This window comes from Cebus imitator, unplaced genomic scaffold, assembly GCF_001604975.1.
Source record: "Cebus imitator isolate Cc_AM_T3 unplaced genomic scaffold, Cebus_imitator-1.0 Scaffold19, whole genome shotgun sequence".
Lineage (NCBI taxonomy): Eukaryota > Metazoa > Chordata > Mammalia > Primates > Cebidae > Cebus > Cebus imitator.
This window is the reverse complement of record NW_016107334.1, coordinates 3396908-3419216: the sequence shown is the minus strand read 5'-3', so window position 1 is coordinate 3419216 and position 22309 is coordinate 3396908. Positions and strand designations below refer to the sequence as shown.

General features: G+C 39.0%; 1 protein-coding gene across 8 annotated transcripts in view; it reads right to left on the bottom strand.

The window, feature by feature from the left end:
- CHD2 (chromodomain helicase DNA binding protein 2) overlaps positions 1–22309 on the bottom strand; it is a 160391-nt gene that overhangs the window by 35313 nt on the left and 102769 nt on the right. For 7 of the 8 annotated variants that reach the window (XM_017518069.2, XM_017518042.2, XM_037734864.1 and 4 more), the window contains 10 exons: positions 21949–22101; positions 19547–19618; positions 16159–16308; positions 15264–15412; positions 13715–13811; positions 13179–13271; positions 10109–10279; positions 8935–9110; positions 3976–4017; positions 2497–2636 (listed from right to left, as the gene is read on the bottom strand). In XM_017518069.2, the coding sequence (XP_017373558.1) occupies positions 2497–2636; positions 3976–4017; positions 8935–9110; positions 10109–10279; positions 13179–13271; positions 13715–13811; positions 15264–15412; positions 16159–16308; positions 19547–19618; positions 21949–22101 (1243 nt within the window). The remainder of the gene's footprint in view (positions 1–2496; positions 2637–3975; positions 4018–8934; positions 9111–10108; positions 10280–13178; positions 13272–13714; positions 13812–15263; positions 15413–16158; positions 16309–19546; positions 19619–21948; positions 22102–22309) is intronic. The other variant, XM_017518086.2, reaches the window with a different exon arrangement.

Below are 22309 nucleotides of genomic sequence, written 5' to 3'. Positions count from 1 at the left end.
AATATATTAAGTTGGTGGCATTAACCACAAAGGGAAAAGAATAACTTTGAATATTTAAAAATATATTTTGATTGTACATCATTAGTGTGATATATTCTAAGAACAAAAAGAAATGCAAAGAAATCACACTTTGCATTTGAGCATTTTTTTATTGCAAAGAAATCACATTTTGCATTTGAGCATTTTTGTAATTAACAGTAAAACTGGTATTGCTATTTGGAAAAATGTGTTTAGGATAAAGCAAACACATAATTATGTTAACATTTTTAGAAACGAAAATTTCACGGCCAGGTGCAGTGGCTCATGCCTGTAATCACAGCACTTTGGGAGGCCAAGGTGGGCAGATCACGAGGTCATGAGATTGAGACACATAGTGAAACCCTGTCCCTACTAAAATACAAAAAATTAGCTGGCTGTGGTGGCACACGCCTGTAGTCCCAGCTACTCAGGAGGCTGAGACAGGGGAATCACTTGAACCGGAGGTGGAGGTTTCAGTGAGACAAGATCTCGCCACTGTACTCCAACCACCACAGTGAAAGAGCAAGACTCTGTCTTAAAAAAAAAAAAAAAAAAAAAAATTCTACCTAAGGAAAAAGAGGTATCAATCATCTTACATTTGATCTAGAAATGTCAGCCTGGACTCAGAATACACTAAAAACCAGTTTATAGGAAATACAGGTATAGGGGAAATAAGTTAAACTATACCAAGAAGAAGCAATCAGTTAGATCCAGAATGTGAACGTGCACAAAACAAAGAGGGATTTAGGGGAGAAGGGACTGTTATAAGGAAACAGCTCCAAAACATACCAAGAGATGAAAAAGCAAGCACAGAAAAGTATGCATGCTGTATTACCATTTGTATTTAAGAGGGAGAAAACATTCATTTCTCAAGAGGATCAGGAAGTAATAGGAATACATTTTTCAGTTTTAAGACACGTAGATGTATTACTTATTCAAAACAATTACAAAGAAAACATACTGTACATTAAACCTAAAGTTTACTTTTGGGTGCATTGTGAATGTTATAAAAGCAATACGCAGATCACTGCACAAATCATACAAGTTAATTTTCTTTTACAAAAAAGAAAACGTATCTTAAAATTTAAATTTTAACTGTCATGAAGATATTTTTAAATTCTATCAAATTAAATAATAACCTTAAAAAGAAAATTTCAAAGCACAAATATTCACTTCTTAATACCTCATACTGCAAGCTAGACACTACGCTAAACAATTTATAAGTATGGAATTATTCAACTAATCATCCAAATCCTTTGAAATAGATACTATTACTCTATTTTGTAAATGAGACAGTTGAGGGGATATAGCTTGCCCAAGGTCTTATAACTGGGAAGTGGTAGAACCAAATTCCAGATAACTGGCTGACTCTTTCTCTGGAGACTCAACATTGAACCACAGCTCAACAAAGCTGCTGAAGGGTAGCCAGTAAAGCCTGGCCAAAAACATGGCAGAAATGGCACAGATGAACCACAGTCTGGAGAAAAAGAATGATAATATCTTCATTTCTGTATTTAACTAATTTATTTATATTCTGAGACAGGGTTTCGCTCTGTCACCCAGGATGGAGTGCAGTGGCATGATCTCAACCCACTGCAGCCTCTGCCTCCCAGGCTCAAGCGATCCTCCCACCTCAGCCTCCATGTAGCTGGGATTACAGGTGTGCATCCTACTACTCTCGGCTAGTATTTTAACTTTTTGTAGAGACAAGGTCTCACTATATATTGCCCAGACCGGACTTGAACTCCTAGGCTCAAGTGATCCTCTGGCTTCAGCCTCCCAAAGTGCTGGGATTACAGGAGTGAGCCACTTTACCTGGTCTCCCTCGTTTCTTTAAAGTTCACTATGAGGGTGTCCTTACCAATAACTACTTCAGAGTTTCTCCTCACAAGCATCCCTTTACCTCTTGCTTTTAAAGATATTCACACAGGACAGAGAAAATCACTTTCTGGTATCAGAGAGAAAACATACTGCATGTCCAATCCAATGAGAACAAATACAAATGGCATGAAAATCTCAATATAACAAAATGTTTACAGTATTTACCAATATTTTATTTATTCCAATTCTCTAAATCCTTTATGTTTGCCACAACACAATATGTGCACGTATATCCAAGATAATTAAGAATGCTTGTGATCTACAACACCTCTTATTTGCAGCCAAAATACAGAAGTATCCACCAAGCTTTGCCCTTGGGTTTTTACATCACTCAAACGAATTCAAACTTTCTACAGTAACATAAAAAGAAAACATTTCATCTCCTCCTTCACTCTACACCTTCTGCAAATCAACTTGGTTGTGAGTAGACCTGTGGGAGCTTAGAATATTAAGCTCACAGAAACGCAGCTCAGAATGCACACCTCAAAGCATTAGGCAGGTGTGGTCTACAAGTCTGTCCTTAAAACGCGCTTTATCAACAGAAATCCAGTCCACAGGGCCAGGTTGTGGAGACTCACCGACACTGACTTCACTTACCCTCGCTGGCATTTTCTTTCAGCTGTTCTTCATATTCTTGCATTGCTGACACACAGCTGTTGTGAATCAGTTCACCCAGGCGTTTTAGATCTGCCACCGACTTATCTACCAGCTCAGCGTCACGTGCTATGCACTCCAGCCTGAGGAGGAACAAATACCGGGACACTTCAGGGCCCTGTGTCCACTCTTCTTAAATGTCATGAGATTCCACTAGGCCTCATATCAGCTTCTCCTGTAAAGACACTTTTCTCTGCTTTCCTTTCATCATTCTAAGGATTCAAGAAGAATCCCTGGACACTGGCTGAAGGCTAACACATTCATTTTCCGTCATAAAGAATTGTGTCTTGGAATACTCCACAAAACAAAGTAATTCCAAAAAACAGAGAAGAAAGAAAGAAACAAGGAAAACCAACTTTATTAAATCAATGGACTGTCTGTTAGTGGTAGCTGGTGAAAGGGCCTGAAGACCAACTGTACTAGTTTGCTTTTCTGCATTCACTTTCCTTCCTTCAGCCTACTTTCATTCCCTGCAATGTTCCCAGAAGCAGAGTACAGTTACCACTACTGAGGTTTAATTGATCTCCATGTCATACGAAGTACACAAATATATTAACAGCTAAAAAACAGACTGTCAAAAGGTGCCAAACCCCCTTTTTCACATCCTGTTGGCTTTTACAGTAACTGGCCCAAAGACAGGCAGTCTTCCCCTACATGGTCAGCAACAGTCCTAGAAAAATGTCACTGACTTTCTTGGTTTTGCTGTGGCTTAATGTTACACATCACTACCTCCTCTCCAAATGGAGAAGACAATACAAAAAAGAGGCTTAAAATTTTCACCCAGTATGGAAGTTTATCAGAAGAAAGAGAAGGGAGCCCAATATTTCCTTTAAATTAAGGCTTTTTAGATTTTATAGAAAGCAAAGTACCAAACTATTTGAAACAGAGTCTTCTGTTAGTATCAAACTGAAAATTTTTCTAAATGCTTGTACAATAGTAACAACACCTACTCTTCTGGAAGTTATTTTTGGCAAGGCTATATAAGCCCTGTGCATTTAATCTTCATGAAATCCTGTTAATTAGCAGCATATTATAAACTCATAAACAGCCTTTTACCTTTGACATTACTAAATCTAAGAACTAGGACACGAATAATAACTACATACATCCTTTTTAACTGGAATTAAATGAACCTCTCTCTGGAAATTATTTCATGCACTATGGTTTGGAATACACTTGATTCATCTCCTTCACAAAGGTGAAAGTCTTTTTATGGACAGTCTGTCCTTATCATCTTTATCATCCCTCTGCAGAGGGACATGAATCAACAGGCACCCAATATATAAATGTTTGTAAATAAATGTTTTCAGAAAAAAAAAAGTTCCCAGCATTAGTATTAAATGGAAAAAATTACCAAAAAAGAGCATACTATACAATAAAAACAAAAAAGAAGAAGATAAGGGACTATTCTACTGAACTTACCGTTCAAGAGGTAGACCGAACTTCTTATAAGCCTTGATGAACCTAAGAATAGGATCAATAAAACACATTAAAAGAGACTTACTTTACTCATGTTGATGCTACCATATCCTGTGATGACATGAGCCATGCAAATTGTCAAAAAGAGGCTGGGCTCAATCCTTGCAACTATCAAAAGATGAATAAATGCTGAATGTCTTTGAAACCAGTCAACTTAAAATAATGACTGCTGAAAATCTATTCAAATTAAAAATCAACTTTATTCTCAGTGACTGACCATGAACTTGCTTAGATATATGCTGGATAACTGCGACTTAATGCTAATATCCTTTTCAGAAGGTACAAGTCTATAGACTTCACTACACAATAAAGGATTCCATCATCACAACTCTATTGTGATAAAACCCTGATCAGCCTACTCAGTTCACTGCTACTTTCAATACCATATTTTTCATTATTAGAAAACCGACGATTTTCCAGCTGTAAGATTTTTAGGACTGTCTCAAATAGTTTTCGGAAAAAAGCAAAGTAAATTGTGATTTAAAACTTCTTAGGCAAATGATTTTGGAACTCTACTGACCTCTTTTACCAAAAATCCAATCTACCTTCCCACAAATGTCTATCCTAAACTATGCTACACACCAACTCATGCCATCATCCCCATTCCTATAGGAAGGCCACTAGTACTTTCAACTAAAATCCAGGACTTCATGACACAACAAGGACATCATGTAATTAGCCAAATTACTATGATAATTGGGTTCTAGAACAGTGTATGGACAGATACTAAGAGAAAAAATGGAAATGAGAAGACAAGGCTACAGAAGAAAATGGAACTGAATATGACAATAGCTAAAAACAAGATTAAAGTACCAGCATGGACACAAGGGTTAGGAAAGTATTATATACGAACAAAACCTGAGGATTACTCCTTAACTCTGCATTTCTCCTCTTGACAGACGTTGAAATATTTTATGTCTAAATAACAACATTTCCAGAATGGAAGACTAAGGGTCTGTGAAAATCTGCTCCTCCATAAAAGCAATAGGACCGCTGGCATAAACTGTCACAATCAGTGTTGTCACGACTCTGAAAATTAACCAAAGGTGTGCAGCCATCTAAGAAATTTATTCAAGAAAACAGCTCAGCAAGCTTCACGTTTTTTAACTTGCACTATTCCCATCCCCTTATCCCCAGCTGCATGACAGCCTTGAAAACAAACACTTCTGCAACTACAATAGCTGTGCCACCCAGCAGCACAGCAGCCACTGGAGGGTGAAGAAGAGGTTGAGAGTTCCCCAAAAGCTCTATTCCCAGAGAATGATTGGACCTGGCCAACAACACCCTGAGAAGCTCCGCTCTCAGGCTTGTCTTTATTGGACTGACCCAGAACTCACTCTGTGTGAACAGCCCTGTCCACAACTGACTGGTCAAAAACAATTAGATGCAAAGGTTTAACACATCATGATGGCCTGAGCAACATTACCAATTGGAAATAAGAAAAGGTTGATCAAAGACAAATTGAGGGGAAAGATGTCCACAGGAGACTCTGAAAAGCTCTAACACATGTGCAGGTCTGTATCTCTGCAGAGGAAAGATCTCAGAGGGTCTTACCCCACAATTCTGGCTGACCTTGAGAAACTGCACAAGCAGGAACTGAACATCAAGGCAGAGTTGTCAACTGCCTTGCAGAGCATTGAAACATGCCCCAAGACACACACCAAGCCCTTCAACAAAGGTGGGTAGACTTACAGGCTCAAAACATTTAGGGAATTCTCTGTTCCATCATTAGCTGACCACTAAGCTCAAGTAGAAACTACAAATAACATGACAAAGGATATAGACTTCAGGAAACTAGTACAGCAGAGTCACTAAACAAGCAAATACAACAGCAGCAGCAAACACAACATGTGGCTGGCAGGGGAATCTGATTTCCAGAGTTGCCACATGACTTAAAATGTCCAATTTTTCAAGAGAAAAACTATGGGACATATAGAAAACCAAAAAGTAGGCTGGGCACAGTGGCTCACACCTGTAATCCCAGCACTTTGGGGGCCAAGATGAGTGTATTACCGAAGGTCAGGGGTTCAAGACCAGCCTGGCCAACATGGTGAGACCCACCCATACTAAAAATACAAAAATTAGCCGGGTGTGGTGGTGGGCACCTGTAATCCCAGCTACTCGGGAGGCTGAAGCAGGAGAGTCACTCGAACCTGGGAGGCTTCAGAGGGCCAAGATTGCACCACTGCACCCAGCCTGGGTGAGAAGAGCGAAACTGTCTCAAATAAAAAAAGAAAACTATATAAAATATTAATTATAAAATTGCACTGATGGGTTTACGATGTGTAAAGATGTAATATGTGACAACAGCACAAGTGGGGGATGAGCTACAATTGGAGCAAAGTTTTTATAATGCCATTGAAATTAAATTGATACTAATTCAAAGTAAATTGGTCTAAGATGTTACTTGTAATCTCTAACAAAACCACTAAGAAAATAAGTGGAAAAAAAAGTTTTTTATTTTAAAAAGGGTAATTAAAATGGTATAGTATTTATATACTTAACACAAAAGAAAGCAGTAATGGGGAAATAAAAAAACAAAAAGGACATGGCATATAGAAGACATACAACAAAATGCAGACCTGCTACTTTATCAGTAACTGCATTAAATGCAAATAGATTAAACACTCCAACCACAAAAAGAGATTGGCAGAAAAAACTTTTTTTTTTTTTTTTTTTTGAGATAGAGTTTCCACTCTGTCACCCAGGCTGCAGTGCAGTGGCACCATCTCAGCTCACTGCAAACATCTGCCTCCCGGGTTCAAGCAATTCTCCTGACTCAGTCTCAGCCTCCTGAGTGCGAGGGATTGCAGGCGTGCATCACCAAACCTGGCTAATTTTTTGTATTTTTAGTAGAGAGGGTTTCGCCATATTGCCCAGGCTGGTCTCATACTTCTGGACTCCAGCAATCTGCCTGCCTTGGCCTTCCGAAGTGCTGGGGGTACAGGTGTAAACCACCATGCCTGACCATTTTTTAAATTTCAAATAGCCAAAAAGAAAGGTGGAGTGTCTATACTAATAACAAACTGAAAATAGGCATTAAAACAAAAATTGTTACTAGAGACACAGAAATACATGTTACAATAATAAAAAGGCCAATCGAGGCCTACCAATCATAAAAATATATACAATTAATAAGAGTCCAAAAACACATGAAGCAAAAACTAACAGAACTGAAGGAACAAATGGATCATGTAAGAGTAACAGAGATGTCAACAGCCCATTTTCAATAAACGATAGAACAGCTAGGCCAGGCACGGTGGCTCGGTGGCTCAGGCCTATAATCGCAACACGTCGGAGGCTGAAACAGGAGTATCACTTGAGGCTGGGAGTCTGAGACCAGCCTGACAACATAATGAAACCTTGTCTCCACACACAAAAAAATTGTTTTTAAATCAGCCAGACATGGTAGCACATGCCTGTAGTACTGGCTACCTGGGAGGCTGAGGCACAAGAATCATTTGAGGCCAGGAGTGTGAAGTTACTGTGAGCTATGATCACACCACTGCAATCCAGCCTGGGCAAGAGAGCAAGATCCTGTCTCTACCAAAATAACCACGACTAGACAGAAAATCAGGAAAGAAAATAAAGACAGGCCAAAACGGGCGAATAACAAGGTCAGGAGATCGAGACCAACCTGGCCAACATGGTAAAACCCCGTCTCTAACCAAAAATACAAAAATTAGCTGGGCCTGATGACGCATGCCTATAGTCCCAGCTACTTGGGAGGCTGAGGCAGGAGAATCGCTTGAACCCGGGAGGCGGAGGTTGCAATGAGCCAAGATTGTGCCATTGTACGCCAGCCTGGCAACAGAGTGAGATTCCATCTCAAAAAAAAAGTAAACTGAAGACCTGAAAAGCACTAGGCCAAACATAGCTATAGAACACACTGCGCCATAGCAGAAAACACATTCTTCTCAAAATAATACAGGGATAGGCAGCAAGAGGCAGTGGGGTATACATACATACATACAAGTTTGGCTACAAATTCAAAATTGGTAAGATGGTAAGGACAAGAGGGATGTGTTATATGCTACTCTGTCAGTATTTTGAAAGATTTATATTTTTCCACAGTAAATTAAAAAAGGAAAAAATAGGTGTGACATTTAAGTGAAAAGAAACACCTCATAGTTTTAAATATATTGACCTTAAAAGACTATTTAATATAATTATAATACGGATTGGACCATAAAACCATCTTATACTTTCTGTTTTCTTCAGGCTTTAAAAAAAATATGGAAACTGGAAAAAAAAAATAATGTGGAAGCAACAATTTTAGATTCCATTTTTTGGAGGACAGAGAGGTTTGAATTAGATACCAAGAAATGTATAGTAAACACTCACATAGAAAGATGTCCAAAATTGATTTTAAATGGGATGGGGAAAGCAAGGTACTGAACATGTTGTACGTACTAATAATAAACTAAAGCAAACCACCAGCAGATTGCTATCAGTGCAAACACAGGTGGGATTGGGACTGTGAGGGAGGGAGAGGTAGTCAGGGTAGGCTTATTTGTACCATATTTATTTTTGATTTATGTTGTTTCTTTTATATACAGATATTTAAGTCTGTATATATATATATATATATATATATATATATATATGTATGTCAATTATCTCTTTCCCCCTAGTTGAACTTTCTTTGTGAAAATGTTCTGAGTAACCAGAGAATAAGAGAGAAACAGAGAGATGAGCAACAAATAAAAGTGATCTCAACTGAAAGAAACCATGGAGAAGGAAGAATCATCCTGAAGATTTGGGACAGGACCCAGCTTCTCTTGCCTTTTTTGTAGGTATTAGCCTCTGCCTACCATGTCAAAGCGTCCGGTATCCAGTCAACCAAAGACTTGACAGTATGCACTTGCAAAAAAGCTCAGTGAGAACAGAGCCTCCACCAACCTTCGGATCTCTGCATCAGTGAATCCCTCCACGAGGTCCTTCCGTACGCTCCTGGGACGCCCTCTGCGCTTTGGTTTCTTGTCATCATCAGAGTCTTCAGTCTCACTCTCGGAAGCAGAGGATCTCTGGGCCTGCCTCTTAGACTCAGTGTCAGAGTCACTGTCGTTTGTCTGAGCCTGAGGAAGATTGAGGCAAAGTCACACTGTAACATGTGCAAAGTGCAAGTAGTGAAAGGACCAAGACCAGGCCACCTGAATTCTTCAGTACTCAGAACCTCTTACCATATCAGACAAGTCAACTTTCCTTTGACAAATAAGGGGAAAGAGACAGGTCACGTGATGGAGAAATACCCACTTAGGACAGTCACACTTTCAGACACGTTGTAATACAATGATAAGTGAACTGGATTAAAAATATTTGGTTATTTTTACAATATCCCATTATGAAACAGGTTCATGTTTACTTCTTTGGGCAAGTAATTCACTCTTTGTACCTTTCTCATTTGAAAATGAAGACAATAGTATCTATAACAGGGTTTTCAGTAAGTTAAAGCACTTAGAAGTATGCCTAGCACATTGTAAGGGCTCAATAAATGGTACCTAGTGTTACCTAATACTGATTTCCTGTGACTTTGGACAAATCTGTGTCTACTATCTCCAACAAAATGGGTAACAAAACTTGTTCTACTTACTTCAATGTTGTTACAACAATCAAGTTAGATAGTGTTTGTGATAGACCTTTGTAAGTTGTGTAGTTGGTATATGTTTCTTATTTCTAGTTATACAGTCCTTCACTAAGTATTTATACCAAGTGCTGTGAACAGTTACAAACAGAGGTTTGACTTTCTAAAAGTTGAAGGTAGTGGCAATTACAGCCAAATTGTGAGGACTACTGGTTCTAATCTCAAAGGCAAAATGCAAACTTCTGTCAAATTCAGATCCTGTTCATCAGCTTGGCAAAGAGCCAATTTGCAAAGACCAAATCAGATGTCTCACAGGTTTGCTCATGACCTCTGAGGATTTCTCCACCTTTCTTTGCTACGTTTCCTGGAGTATTAACTCTACTCTTGAAGCCTCTGTGTCAGAGGATCAATGCAAGGCCTCTGAATAATCAACACTTCTGCAGCCCTTACAGCATAAGAAGTACTTTCATATCTTTCATCTCACTTGATCACCTTTTTAGTGGAACTCCGAATTCGAGGCAGCATATAAATTTCTTCTAGCTCCTTCTGCCGCTCTTCCTCCTCTACTTTTTTCCTCTGTTCCTCTGGAATGATTTCATCCCAGTCCTTGTGAGGACGCTCTTCTAGCTCTTCTTCATCTTCCATTGTTGCAAAGTTGGCAACCTTAAAACAGACAACCATTGTCTGACTGACATTTCCCCATTTCTAAACACCATCTGCTAAAACACCAAATTATCCAGTGTTTTTAATCTAAGTAGACACTGTGGACAGTAATAGGAATTTTGTGATATGATATAATCAGATAATCAATTTTCTATTAATTTTTCCTTTATACCCCCCACAATCAACTTGTCAAATCCTCAAGTTCATCATAAATATCATAAATTTTACTGAAAAGCAGGGAAACAGTTACAGATACAAATTGTTTTTATAAATTTTGTCTGAGTTGTTAAAAATCATATACATGTTCTAATAAATATAATACTCATAAAATTTAGATTGATTTAGATTATAAAATGCTTAATACTCAGCACTCCATATGAGCTTACATTTCCATAAATTGTATAGAGGTCATCTGAAACAATACATACCTCAAAGCACTCATTATCTAGCCAACTAGTTGCCTTATTCATTTTTATCAAAAATACAAAAGTTAAAGATGTGTGGTGATTTCATATTCTCACAAGTGCACTTTGGTCTTAGGAAATAAAATGAAAACATAAAATGGAAAAAAATTCAAATAAATCTGGAAGAATATTATCTTCATTTCATATCAAATATTATTTAATATCTGATATGTATTTGTACTAAAACAGTATGTATCCCAGAAAGAAAGTCATCTAAGCATATGCATTTCAGAGAACCAGACGAGGCGTATACAGAAACATCTACCACCTCTGACAGCCTCTGGGCAGTGGCAGGCAGCCCCCAGCCTGGCTCCGCATTCTTCCTATTCCTTTCCTCCTAACCTTTGGAATAGTCATAAGGTATAAACGAGCTTCTGGACGCTGCTCCATTCCTTAAAGTCATTTAGAGCTAACAGTGAAGTCAAGTTAGACTCACTTTATGACTTTTTGCTAAAATTAACTAAAATTTAGATTGATGTAAATATGCACATTAGTGGTTAATGCAGTAAGAAATTTAACTTTTCCAAAAGGGATATAGTGGTTAAACGCGACACCGGCCCTTAATTTAAGATAGTGCTTAAAACACAGTTAAGAGTTACACAAGCTCTATTGCTGAAGAAAGAAGCAGTAGTCACAGAGGTGGAACTGAGTTGAAATAGTACAATGGACTGAATGAATATGTTCTCCCCAAAAGACATATGATGAAATCCTAACTCCCAATGTGAGGTGTTACGAGGTCATGAGAACAGAGCCCTCGTAATAGGATTAGTACCCTTCTAAAACAGACCTCCAGAGAGCTCTCTAGCTTCTCTCTCTCTACCATGGGAAGGTAAGAAGCCAGCAGTCTGCAACCTGAGAGCCTCTACCAGAACCTGACCATCTCAAACTTCAAATCTTCAAAACTGTGAGAAATACATTTCTATTGTTTATAAACCACCCAGTCTACGGTACTTCATTGCAGGAACCCAAACTGACTATGACAAACACTAATAGTTCACCTTCACCCTTTTCCACCCCAGCCTCTGCATCCCGACACATTAACCCTGATCTAGAGCTCCTTGGCCCACTCAACTCCATCCTTGTTCTTACACTGAAATTTCTCCCTGTGGCCAGCTTTGGAACTCATCACACAATATTGCTTCCTTCCAAACACTTCGCCCAATTTCCCCTAATCCAATTCAATCCTAATGGGCATACTGCCTTTCGCCATCATTGCAATCATCAGGTTTCTCTTGCGTCTCTACCTCCATGGAATCAACCCGTGGTCAATCCTTCCTATCATGTTGTCACATGAATCTTGGAGGCCTTTGCCATTTTAACGTTCCTGTGCCTCCCAAGCCAATCTCCCACCTTGGGATAGCCAACTGATCCAATTTCTCTGACCTCAAAAGTATTCCTGGTGAAAGTCATATGACCCTGCTGACCGGCTCCACAGCAAAGTTGTATCATCTCAATTCAGCTGACTCCCTATCAAGTTCCTCCCAACAACTCCCTGACTCATGCATGGCTGTCCCAAACCTTTTCCACTTCTTAAGCAAACACCTCACTACTTTACTAGTCATTAAGAGCATAAATGAAACCCCCAGAGCATCTCTTTCCCCCTCTTCCCTAAAGTGTACTTGTCCTTTTTCTTTCCAAGACCAAGTCTTCTATTTGTGCTTCTGACTGTATCCCTTCCAGTCTCCTCTAGGGCAATACGCCATCAAATCATCTCTTTCCCGAGAACCTTCAATATTTCCCTATATTCAAGTTCTTTCCTCCAACTAGAAACATGGTAACATCTTTCAAAACCTTGTCTTGCTTCGACTTTCTAGCCACAGAATTTACTGTCCCTATACTGTCCCTATACTCTTTCACTAAGCTTTTAGATAACATCGATACTCTGTGCTGCAACCTCCTATTCATCTGTTGCCCAGCTTCCGTGTTTAGTCCTCATTTCATGCAATTTTCTGTGATATGAGACACCAATGACACCATGAGACACAACTGACACCTCTTTCTCTGGCTTACCAAACAATAAACAAATTAAAATCTCGCAAAGTCATCACAGCCTTCAAATTGTCACCTACTGTTTTCCTATCTTTGACCTCTCTTTGGTATCTCATCTATGAGCATCTTCCACAAGGCTCTACTCTGTCCTAGCTCCCCACACGTCCTGGTTCTCTACACGTCCTGGTTCTCCACCAAGCCCGCTTTTAAATCCTTTCTTTTCCTCCACACACTGACTCTGCACAGGATAGCCCACTTCAGTGGTTACTTGCACAGAGCCTACATTCACAACATACTTACAACTCAGAGAACCATATTGAGGATATGACTCAATTAGGGTAAAGAAAAAAGCAGAGCGCCTAGCACAAAGAAAGTGTTCACAAACATTAGTAACCCTTAGTTAATGAATCAATGCTGAGAACGCTCTCCCACAAAGATCTTTATACCTTAAACTGTGATAGAAGCTCATCTGTTGCACTTGTTGACACTTCATTTTCTCTCGTTTCAGCCAACCGCAAAATTTCATCTATATCCATTTCCTAAAAGAACAAAAAGCCAACACAAATAGAGTAAAACAGCAACAGATTAGTTGCCTAGTTACCCAGAAATTATTAGTATTTACTGAAAATGTTTGGTGCAAATAAACCAATTCTCCTGATATTTCATTTACTTTCAGTCTCAACTCCAAATCCTTTACATCCAATATCTCAAACTAGTATTTACAAATGACAAAGTGAAACTTCAAAAATTATAACAAATAGAAATGGGAGGGAAAAAAAAACAAAAAGTATCCTCAAATGCTTTATTAATTCCTTCCTACTCAATTTAGTAAGAGCTATGAGATTCCTATGAAAGAAAAACACACTGTCCTTCAAGTAATTACTTTTCTTTATAAAACTCTCTAACAGAATCTTCTTATAGAAAATTTAGACTCACAGGTAATACTTCTCAAAAAATTTTCCCTTTCTTCATTATTAATTACCTGAGGTTCTGATTCCTCCCCTTCAAGTTCTTTGAAGAGATCCTCTGCTCCAAATTTCAAAATAGCTGTCAGCTCTTCTTTATTAAAAGGATTTGAGCTGTGGAAGTAAAATGTAGTTGGTAGGAACATTAAATAACCTCTAAAGAGTTCTACTTCAGAATAACTATCCTTTAGGAAAATGTCAAATAACTGTTGAAAATATAAACTCTGCCTCAAGAAAAATGATTTCTCAACCATCCCATACTCTACCTGCAGGATGAGTCTGTGGTGGTAACCCTAACCCAGTAGAATAGAAAATCAGTTACAGTCCTACTGGCTCACCTACTGCATGGGTAAGCCAGAAAAGTGACTAACGTTGTTACAGAGTGGAGCTCTTTCTTCCCTTTGCCCTTTGACTCAGAAAGTTATCATTCACCAAGAATTTTCAACCTTCTCATCTCTGGTCCAAAACAAAACACCCAGGCTCTTCTCGTCTACGTTCCTCTTAAACAGAAAACTACCTGAAAACATTCTATTTAGGAAGGGCTAATTTGAATACACCTTTAACATAGCTGTAGCCGGGCACAATGGCTCAGGCCTGTAATCCCAGCACTTTGGGAGGCTGAGGCGGGCAGCTCACTTGAGGTTAGGAATTCAAGACTTGTCTAACCAACATGGCAAAACCCGGTCTCTACTTAAAAAAAAAAAAAAAAACACACACACACACACACACACATTGGCCAGGTGTGGTGGTGCACACCTGTAGTCCCAGCTACTCAGGAGGCTGAGAGGTACAAGAATCACTTCAACGTGTGAGGCAGAGGTTGCAGTGAGCCAAGATCGTCCCAGTGCACTCCAGCCTGGGCGACATTCCATCTCAAAAAGAAAATTTTAAAAAAAAATTTTTTTCCAGTAGAGACTGGGTTTTGCCATGTTGGTTAAACAGGTCTCAAACTCCTAACCTTAAGTTACCTGCCCGCCTCAGCCTCCCAGATTACAGGCATGAGCCATTGTGCCCAAACACAGCTGCAACACTGCCACAGAAGATACAACAATCTGCTCAAAATGTAAACTCTATAGGAGATGTAGCTGTGTCTCTTCCCGAAGCCAATTAAAGCTTCATTACTTTCTTTTTATACCCTTGTTTCCAACAGAACAAAGCACAAAGCCCAACAATCCCCGCACAAACATTTTTGCCAATAGTTAAAAAACCAGCTGCCAATCCAATCTGGTGGACTCTCACCGCCGAAAAGTCAAAGGTGACATTATGCTGGGCTGACCCCAACACACAGCTCCACTGCTGTTGCTGTGTCATCTGTCATATGTGCAGCCAAGAGCATAGGGAAGGGAGAGGCAAGAAAGAGAGGAGAGTACATAAGCAGGGGCTGAACGGCAGAAAAAGGAACCAAGAAGCTCAAATGGAGTGAGAATGCCATCCTATTGGCGGTCCTGGCCCGGCATTGTCCAGGCAATGAACAGACTAACGTCTGTGGTGGAGAATCCTATTATGTCCAACGCAGATGTCAAATCTGTTTGATTCTGCCCATCTCCCAATCTTCCTGGCACTTACTTGGACCTTCCCGAGTTGTTTTCCAGGATCGTCCGGCCAGTGGTGTCCATCCGCTGAATCACCAGATGGTCCAATACCATCTTCTTTTTGGCCCGTTCTATGATCTCCTCCTCCACAGTCCCCTTTGTAACTAAGCGGTAAATATTTACCTGTAGGAAAAGGAACTGTTATGTTTATGCCTGAACCCCTCAAAAAAAACAAAGAAAGAGAAAGATTACCTCTGTCAAATACCAAGGGGGGAAAATTTAAACAGAATTTATTCTCTAACCATAAAATACTATAAGCCATCCAAGCAGGCAGCTTAAGTAGATGTAATATTTTTAGTATGTGCAGCAGGTTACAGTCTTAAATAAAACTTCCCCTAAAGAGCTGTCATTGTGTCCTGTTCCATCAATAAAAATTGTGCTAAAGAATAATTGGTTCCACTTATAGAAAGAAACAGAATCTTTGGCTAAGAATGAAATTTATGAGTTATCTAATATGGAACAGACTTTGAGATTCATAAACAAACAAGTGTGTGGTTTACCAAAGTACCTTTGAAGCTAACATTGTCATGTATAATAAAAACTGACCATCTTGAACAATAGGATACTTAACTTATCCATACTAAAAAAGAGAAAAAGTTCAGTTCTAAGTCTATTCATCATAAATCTTTCTCAAGATGAACACACAGAAAGTCGCTGATGTTGTACTTTCAAACAGAGAAAAAGACCATTCCTTAAAAGGTTCATCTTGGGCCCAAAGACAACATCTCTGTTTTAGTTAACAGAAATCAGGCTTCAGGGGAAATAAAAGCAAAACCGGGAAAAAGCATTTTGTTAATGTCCTGAAAGCGCTGAAGAAGGCCCTCAGCCCCCCACCCTAAAGCCATTTCCAGAAGCCTCTCCACACTGACCTGCTTCTTCTGACCAATTCTATGCGCTCGGGCTTGTGCCTGCAAGTCATTCTGGGGGTTCCAATCAGAGTCAAAGATGACGACTGTGTCCGCTGAAGCCAAATTGATTCCCAGGCCACCAGCCCTTGTCGAGAGCAGGAAACAGAAGTCCTGTACACAATGCAATATACTACTTTATGCAGTGGCCTTCTCAGAAACAGTTTCACAGTCCAATAAGCCCTTATACCTGGAAACCCCTGCAGGTGTGAAGAAAAGTGAGATATGATGGACAAACTTTATGGAGGCTAAAAGAATGTCAGGGACTTGATGGTAGAATGAATTTTCATTTGATTAAGAGGCAAAGTCAGTGCCGTGAACAAAGGAGTAAAGTAGAATCTAATCAGGCGATGGGAATGAGAGAATTAGTGTCACCTCCCAGCTACGACTAATATATGAGAAGTTAACAGCAACAATAATAAAAACAGACAAACAATTATCATGGAGATTGTTAACTCCAGGAATTCACCGGTACAATTATTTTCAGGGAAAAGGTAGATTATGCCAGATAAGGCAGTCAGTATAAACAGAGATACTTTATTATGTAAATATTTATGTTTGTTAGGCTGGTGAGAAATATAGAAATGCTGCACTAAACGGATCATATATTGGAAGTGTTGAGAAGCACAGGATCCTTAATCACCATAAAACATGGCAAAATAATAAAAAAAATCAAAACAGGTTTGGCTGGAGAGCAATGTGTAGAACCACCCAGGCACTGACACTCCAGTTTCCATAGCAATGACTGTGGCTGCCCAGTGGGCCGCCACAGCACACCTGCCTGCGTCTGAATGCTCAAAAAAATATGGGGGCCAGAGAAAAAGAATATATAAGCCAGGGGAGAAAAACATGAAATATTTCTGTTTTCAGGGAGTATGATCATATATGTCAAACCTGATGCCTTTGTGGCAGAGAAGTAGCACTCAAAAGCTTGCAGTCCTGAGTTCCATCTTGATAAATGGGTATATTTAGCATACACATGGAGATGCAATGAAAAGATCTCCATGTTCTAATTGTCATATTCAACAACATTATGCCATAGAAATAAAAATGGAGAGAGCTGCCTCACAAGAATTTTAAACAATTCCAATAAAGAAGTGATCAACGGGTGTGTCTAGTCACATAATCTGTGATTCTTAGGAGAAATATTAAGCACCACCACACTCCAAAGAGAAGGCAAAAGACAAATAGTGGGCAGTTTAAGATGAGATATCTAAAACAAATGAAATCTGGAGTGAAAATGATCTATCAACCAACAATCTGCTATGCCACTCTTTAGCAAGGATAACTTATAATATGGATTATAGTATATTGTATTCATCTCTTATCAAATTGACAAAGGTTAAAAAATTATAAAAATGCCACTAAGAGTGAGGTGGTTAAATAAATAAATGGTACAGGCATAAGAAAACATTAAAAATTTTTTTGAGAAAGGGTCTCATCCTGTTGCCCAGGCTGAAGTGCAGTGGGGTGATCCGAATTCACTGCAGCCTCAAGCTCCTGGCCTGAAGGGATCCTCCTGCCTCAGTCTCCTGAGTAGCTGGGACCACAATTGTAAAACACTGTGCATGGCTCATTTTTTTTTATTTTTTGTTGAGACAGGGTCTTGTCTAAAAATTAAATTTTGTAAAATTTTTAATAACATGGATAATTTTTTTTTGTAGAGACAGGTCTCACTATGTTGACCAGGCTGGTCTCAAACTCCTAGTCTCAAGTGATCCTCCCCCATTTTGGCCTCCCACAGTGCTAAGATTACAGGTGTAAGCCACCATGCGCCTAGCCTCAAAGTATGATTTTGAAGGGAATAAAACTATATGCAACATGACCCGAATTAGGTAAGCATATAAATGGTTCCATCTATTAGGAATGGAAATATACCCCCAAAGACGTGAACAGCAAGTTGTATCTAGAATGAGAGTTTTTGTGCAACTGTTTTTTATTTGTACTCTTTACCATCTTCCCAATATTCTAAGTAAGCATGTAATATTTAATTTTTTAAAGGAACTTTTAAAACACTACAGAAATGGTAGAGAAGTTGTATTCTATACAGCCATCATGGGGAGTGGGAATCAACTGGGAGCTATGCAAAAGCAACTTTTTTTTCCCCGAGACATGGAAGTATGAAACTTCAACTCATACTATCTTTTAAACTAAGAGTAGGGAACATAAAACCAATTTCAACCAACACTATATGATAAAAATAGTGGACATTTAGAGTGCTTACTATGTGCTGGGCAATGTGATGAGTGCTTTATGTTGATTATCAAATCTAATCCTCACAGCAATATTACAAAGTGAGTATCAGAACCATCATGATTTAACAGTTGAGGAAACAAAGAGCAAGAAAAGGAGGAATGGGAATTAACCGATGACCAATGTCCTTAATTATTCCATTCCTCTTATCTTTAATGAATCAGAGCCTTTGCTCTGATTAATGCCCAAAGCTCCTCAAGAAGTAAATTTTTAGGCTACAGAAGTAGCCAGAATACTAGTCTAACTAGGATTTCTAGACTCTAAAGGCAGACAGCAGAGCATTCTGCAGTAACAGGCATCAAGAGTTTTTAAAGCTCTTCAGAAAGCTAACCCTGTTCTATTAAAAAAAAAAAAAAAAAAAAAAAAAAGGAGGCTCAGGCTCCAGAAATTAGCATTCTCTGTAAAACACCTCTATTTCAGGTTCCCTCCACTGCTTCCTTTATCTCTACACATTATTACAGTTTTATTTACACCAAAACTCTTCTCTTCCACTTCTCTCAAATCCCATGGCATTTGATGATCTGATATGCATAAACTACAATGCTGTCATACCTTCTAATTCATCCTAAGTAGCTCTTCTATATGCGTCCCCCAAACAAAACACGATGCCAAATCCAAGCTCGACACTGACTGGTAAAATGTTGCTGTTAGTGACAGCAAGAACATTAAGCTACACTGTATCAGAAGTCCAACAAATTTGAGACATAGCAAATATATTTTTCAGGACTTAGTCACCAAGAGTACAGAGATTAGAACCTTCTAATACAATACATATGTCAGCATTAATTCTATGGGCCAACCCTTCCCTACTCCTGCCTTACTGCTCTTCCAGGCCCAAGGATTTGGCATCTAGAAGCTACTAGGAGAACCACTCTGTTGTCAACCCAGAATAAATAAATAAGAGAATAAATAAGCACATATTTGTTTTTCTGGAGTGACAACAAAATACCATTTTTATGTGAGAGATTTCTCATTTTCTTCTCAAGCCAAAAGAATTGCACTATGAATTGTTTCTGAAACAGAATACATGAAGATAGAAAGACTTTCCCCTTGATGAAGAGCCCACATTACCCAGATAACAAAGCCATGCATAGTATACCTCAGACCCATCTGCATTGAAGTGGTCCAGTGCCTGTTTGCGGATTTCTCCCTTGATGGAACCATCCAGACGCTGTAAAAATAAACCACAAGAAAACTGTAAGGTAGGAAGATCAACTACACTAGAATAGAACAGCAGACATGGAACCTTTATCGCCTGAACACCCACTGAGTAAAAATAACTGGTATGCACTGGCAAAGTGCTATCAAGAAGCTGTGCTTAAGAAGCACCCTACTTGACCTGAGCTCTCCAGTTACAGACTCAAGGTTATAAGCTTATGATTCAAAGGGCTGCCTAGGCTTAGCCAAGGATCAGAATGGCTGCCAGGACCTAAAAGGAGAAAGATGAAAACCCAACCCGTGCTTAGAGGCTAGATTTACTTCAGTATCTGTAGGTACTGCAAAGATTGGGAAACAGGACCACAGGTCGCCAGTAATAAGCTCCTGCAGACAAATGATTCTTCTTAGCTAATATGGCTAAAACTATCACTTAAAGTATCACACAAACCACAAAATTATTTAAATAATAATTCTGTTGAAAAAACACTTTGCTGAATTGTTCAAAATGTTAAAATTCATCGTATATCACAGCTTTGCCAAAAATTACTCTCTGAAATCACAGCAAACTGTTCGGGCAGCCAAACCACATGTGAATTCAAAGAGCGCCGCTGGCATTTATTAGCAGGCATCATTCCTTTATTAGAACACATGTCAGCTTTACATGTAAAACAATGTCACCATTGAGAAACCATCAACACATAAAACACTAAAGAATTCTCACCTATATGCTATCTCTTTGATAAAGCATTTCTCACTCTATAGAATCATTTTCACATTTCAACCCTCACAATCGCCACTTGAGCTGCACAAAATACTTCATTTTACAGAAGGCAAAAACTAACCTGAAAGTAGACTTGGCTGGCAGCAGACTCTGTGGAAGGGCCTACAAGTCCCCAGAACTCTCTTCACCAGACCTAACTCACGTCAGCTCACACGTGAGAAGCCCCTGATTTCTTTGTCACTGACTACTCTACTCAGAGCCTTAAACCAAAGATACATTTAATGGCAGGTTCAGAGCCTTTTACTTGAAATCAGAAAACCTAATGCCCCTTCTAATATTTCCATTAGTAGAGGACATTAATTATCTAAAAATCGCTGATTAGGTATGACAGACCCAGCTTATCTATTCCCTAGAAAGAGAAACTATGCATTCTTGATTTACTTGGTATCACAGGATTTCCTAGGAATGAAAGCTCATAGGGATCTGACTCACTGACAGAGAACTGACTTTTTGCATTAGGCTGTCTCTTGGTAACAACCACAGCCTTAAGCTATATTCTAAGACAGCAGCTGAAAGACCACATAAGATATTATGGATATAACAATGCCTTTCAGGGTATTCTGAAAGACAACCTGATAGTGAGTCTTAAAGCTGGGCCTTCTTAGGAGATAATCACTGACTCCAAGTTTCTTCAATCCAAACATTATTATGTGAGTTGGTAGAAGAGTCCATCCATTCAAAAAAAAAAAAAAAAAAAAAAAAAAGTTTTTAAATAAATCTTAAAAATCAAAGCACTATAAACCTACATCAAGAGACAACATAAACTGCATATATGTCTACATGTCTATAGATATATCAGAGTAAGTTTCTAATAGATTACATACACCTAAAGAAATGTTATTATGCCGAAGAATCTTTTCCCCACAGGAGATAACTGTGTGAAGATAACAACTCTAGTTAAAGAACTCCACAGAAAAGTGAGGGAGCCATTATCACTTACTTCAGGGACTAGGAAGGTTTCAAGTACCAATACTGCTATGGTCCCACCTCACAGCCAGGGCCAGCGTTTGGGGTGAACATCTGATACTGCCCTCTGTTCGAGGATTTGGGCTTCTGGAATTGAGCTCACACTTATTTCCTCTCTACTTCTACCATACACCTGCAATAAGCTGCCATCTGACATCCTTTTTTTTCTTGCCCAATTTGACTTTCTCTAATCCTCCTACCCACCTTCATGATAGCAGGGGGTGGGGAGGTTGGGGAGGGATAACATTAGGAGAAATACCTAATGTAGGTGACAGGAGGATGGAGGCAGCAAACCACCATGGCATGTGTACACCTATGTAACAATCCTGCAAGATCTGCAAATGTACCCCAGAACTTAAAGTATAATAATAAAAAAAAAAAAAACAATGGTCTTCTCATGACCACTTTCATATGGTAGCCTAAAGGCATGAAAGTAAAAATTAAGACCCTCCTGGACCTTAACCTTATTTTTGAAACAAGAAAACTCTTATTTTCTACTTTAACAAGCAAAGCACGCAACCCAATGTAGGAAAGTTGGGGAGGGGAGGTGGGGAGAGAGATTGATGCCCCCAGCCCCAAATACTGAATCACCTTACCTGGAAAGGATAGTGTTTAATAGTTAGGTATTCGGCCAGGATATCCAACATTCTCACCATCTGAGAGAAGATAAGCACTCGGTTCCCCCTTTCTCGAAGTCTTGTCAACAGTTTGTCTAATAAAATCAGCTTCCCACTGCTCCTTATGAGGGACTGAAAATTTAAAGCATATTCCAGTAATTATGTTGAAACATAAATTTTAATCTTCTCTAATCTCTAAAAATTTGTATTTTTAAAAGTCATCTTTAAGGCTTTCTGAAGCCCTTAGCAATCTGGTTGAGCAGCAATTCCTGAAATGTTCTTTTTCCCAGTATCTGTGATACTATACTTTCCAGATCATTCCTAGTTATCTTTCTTTTTT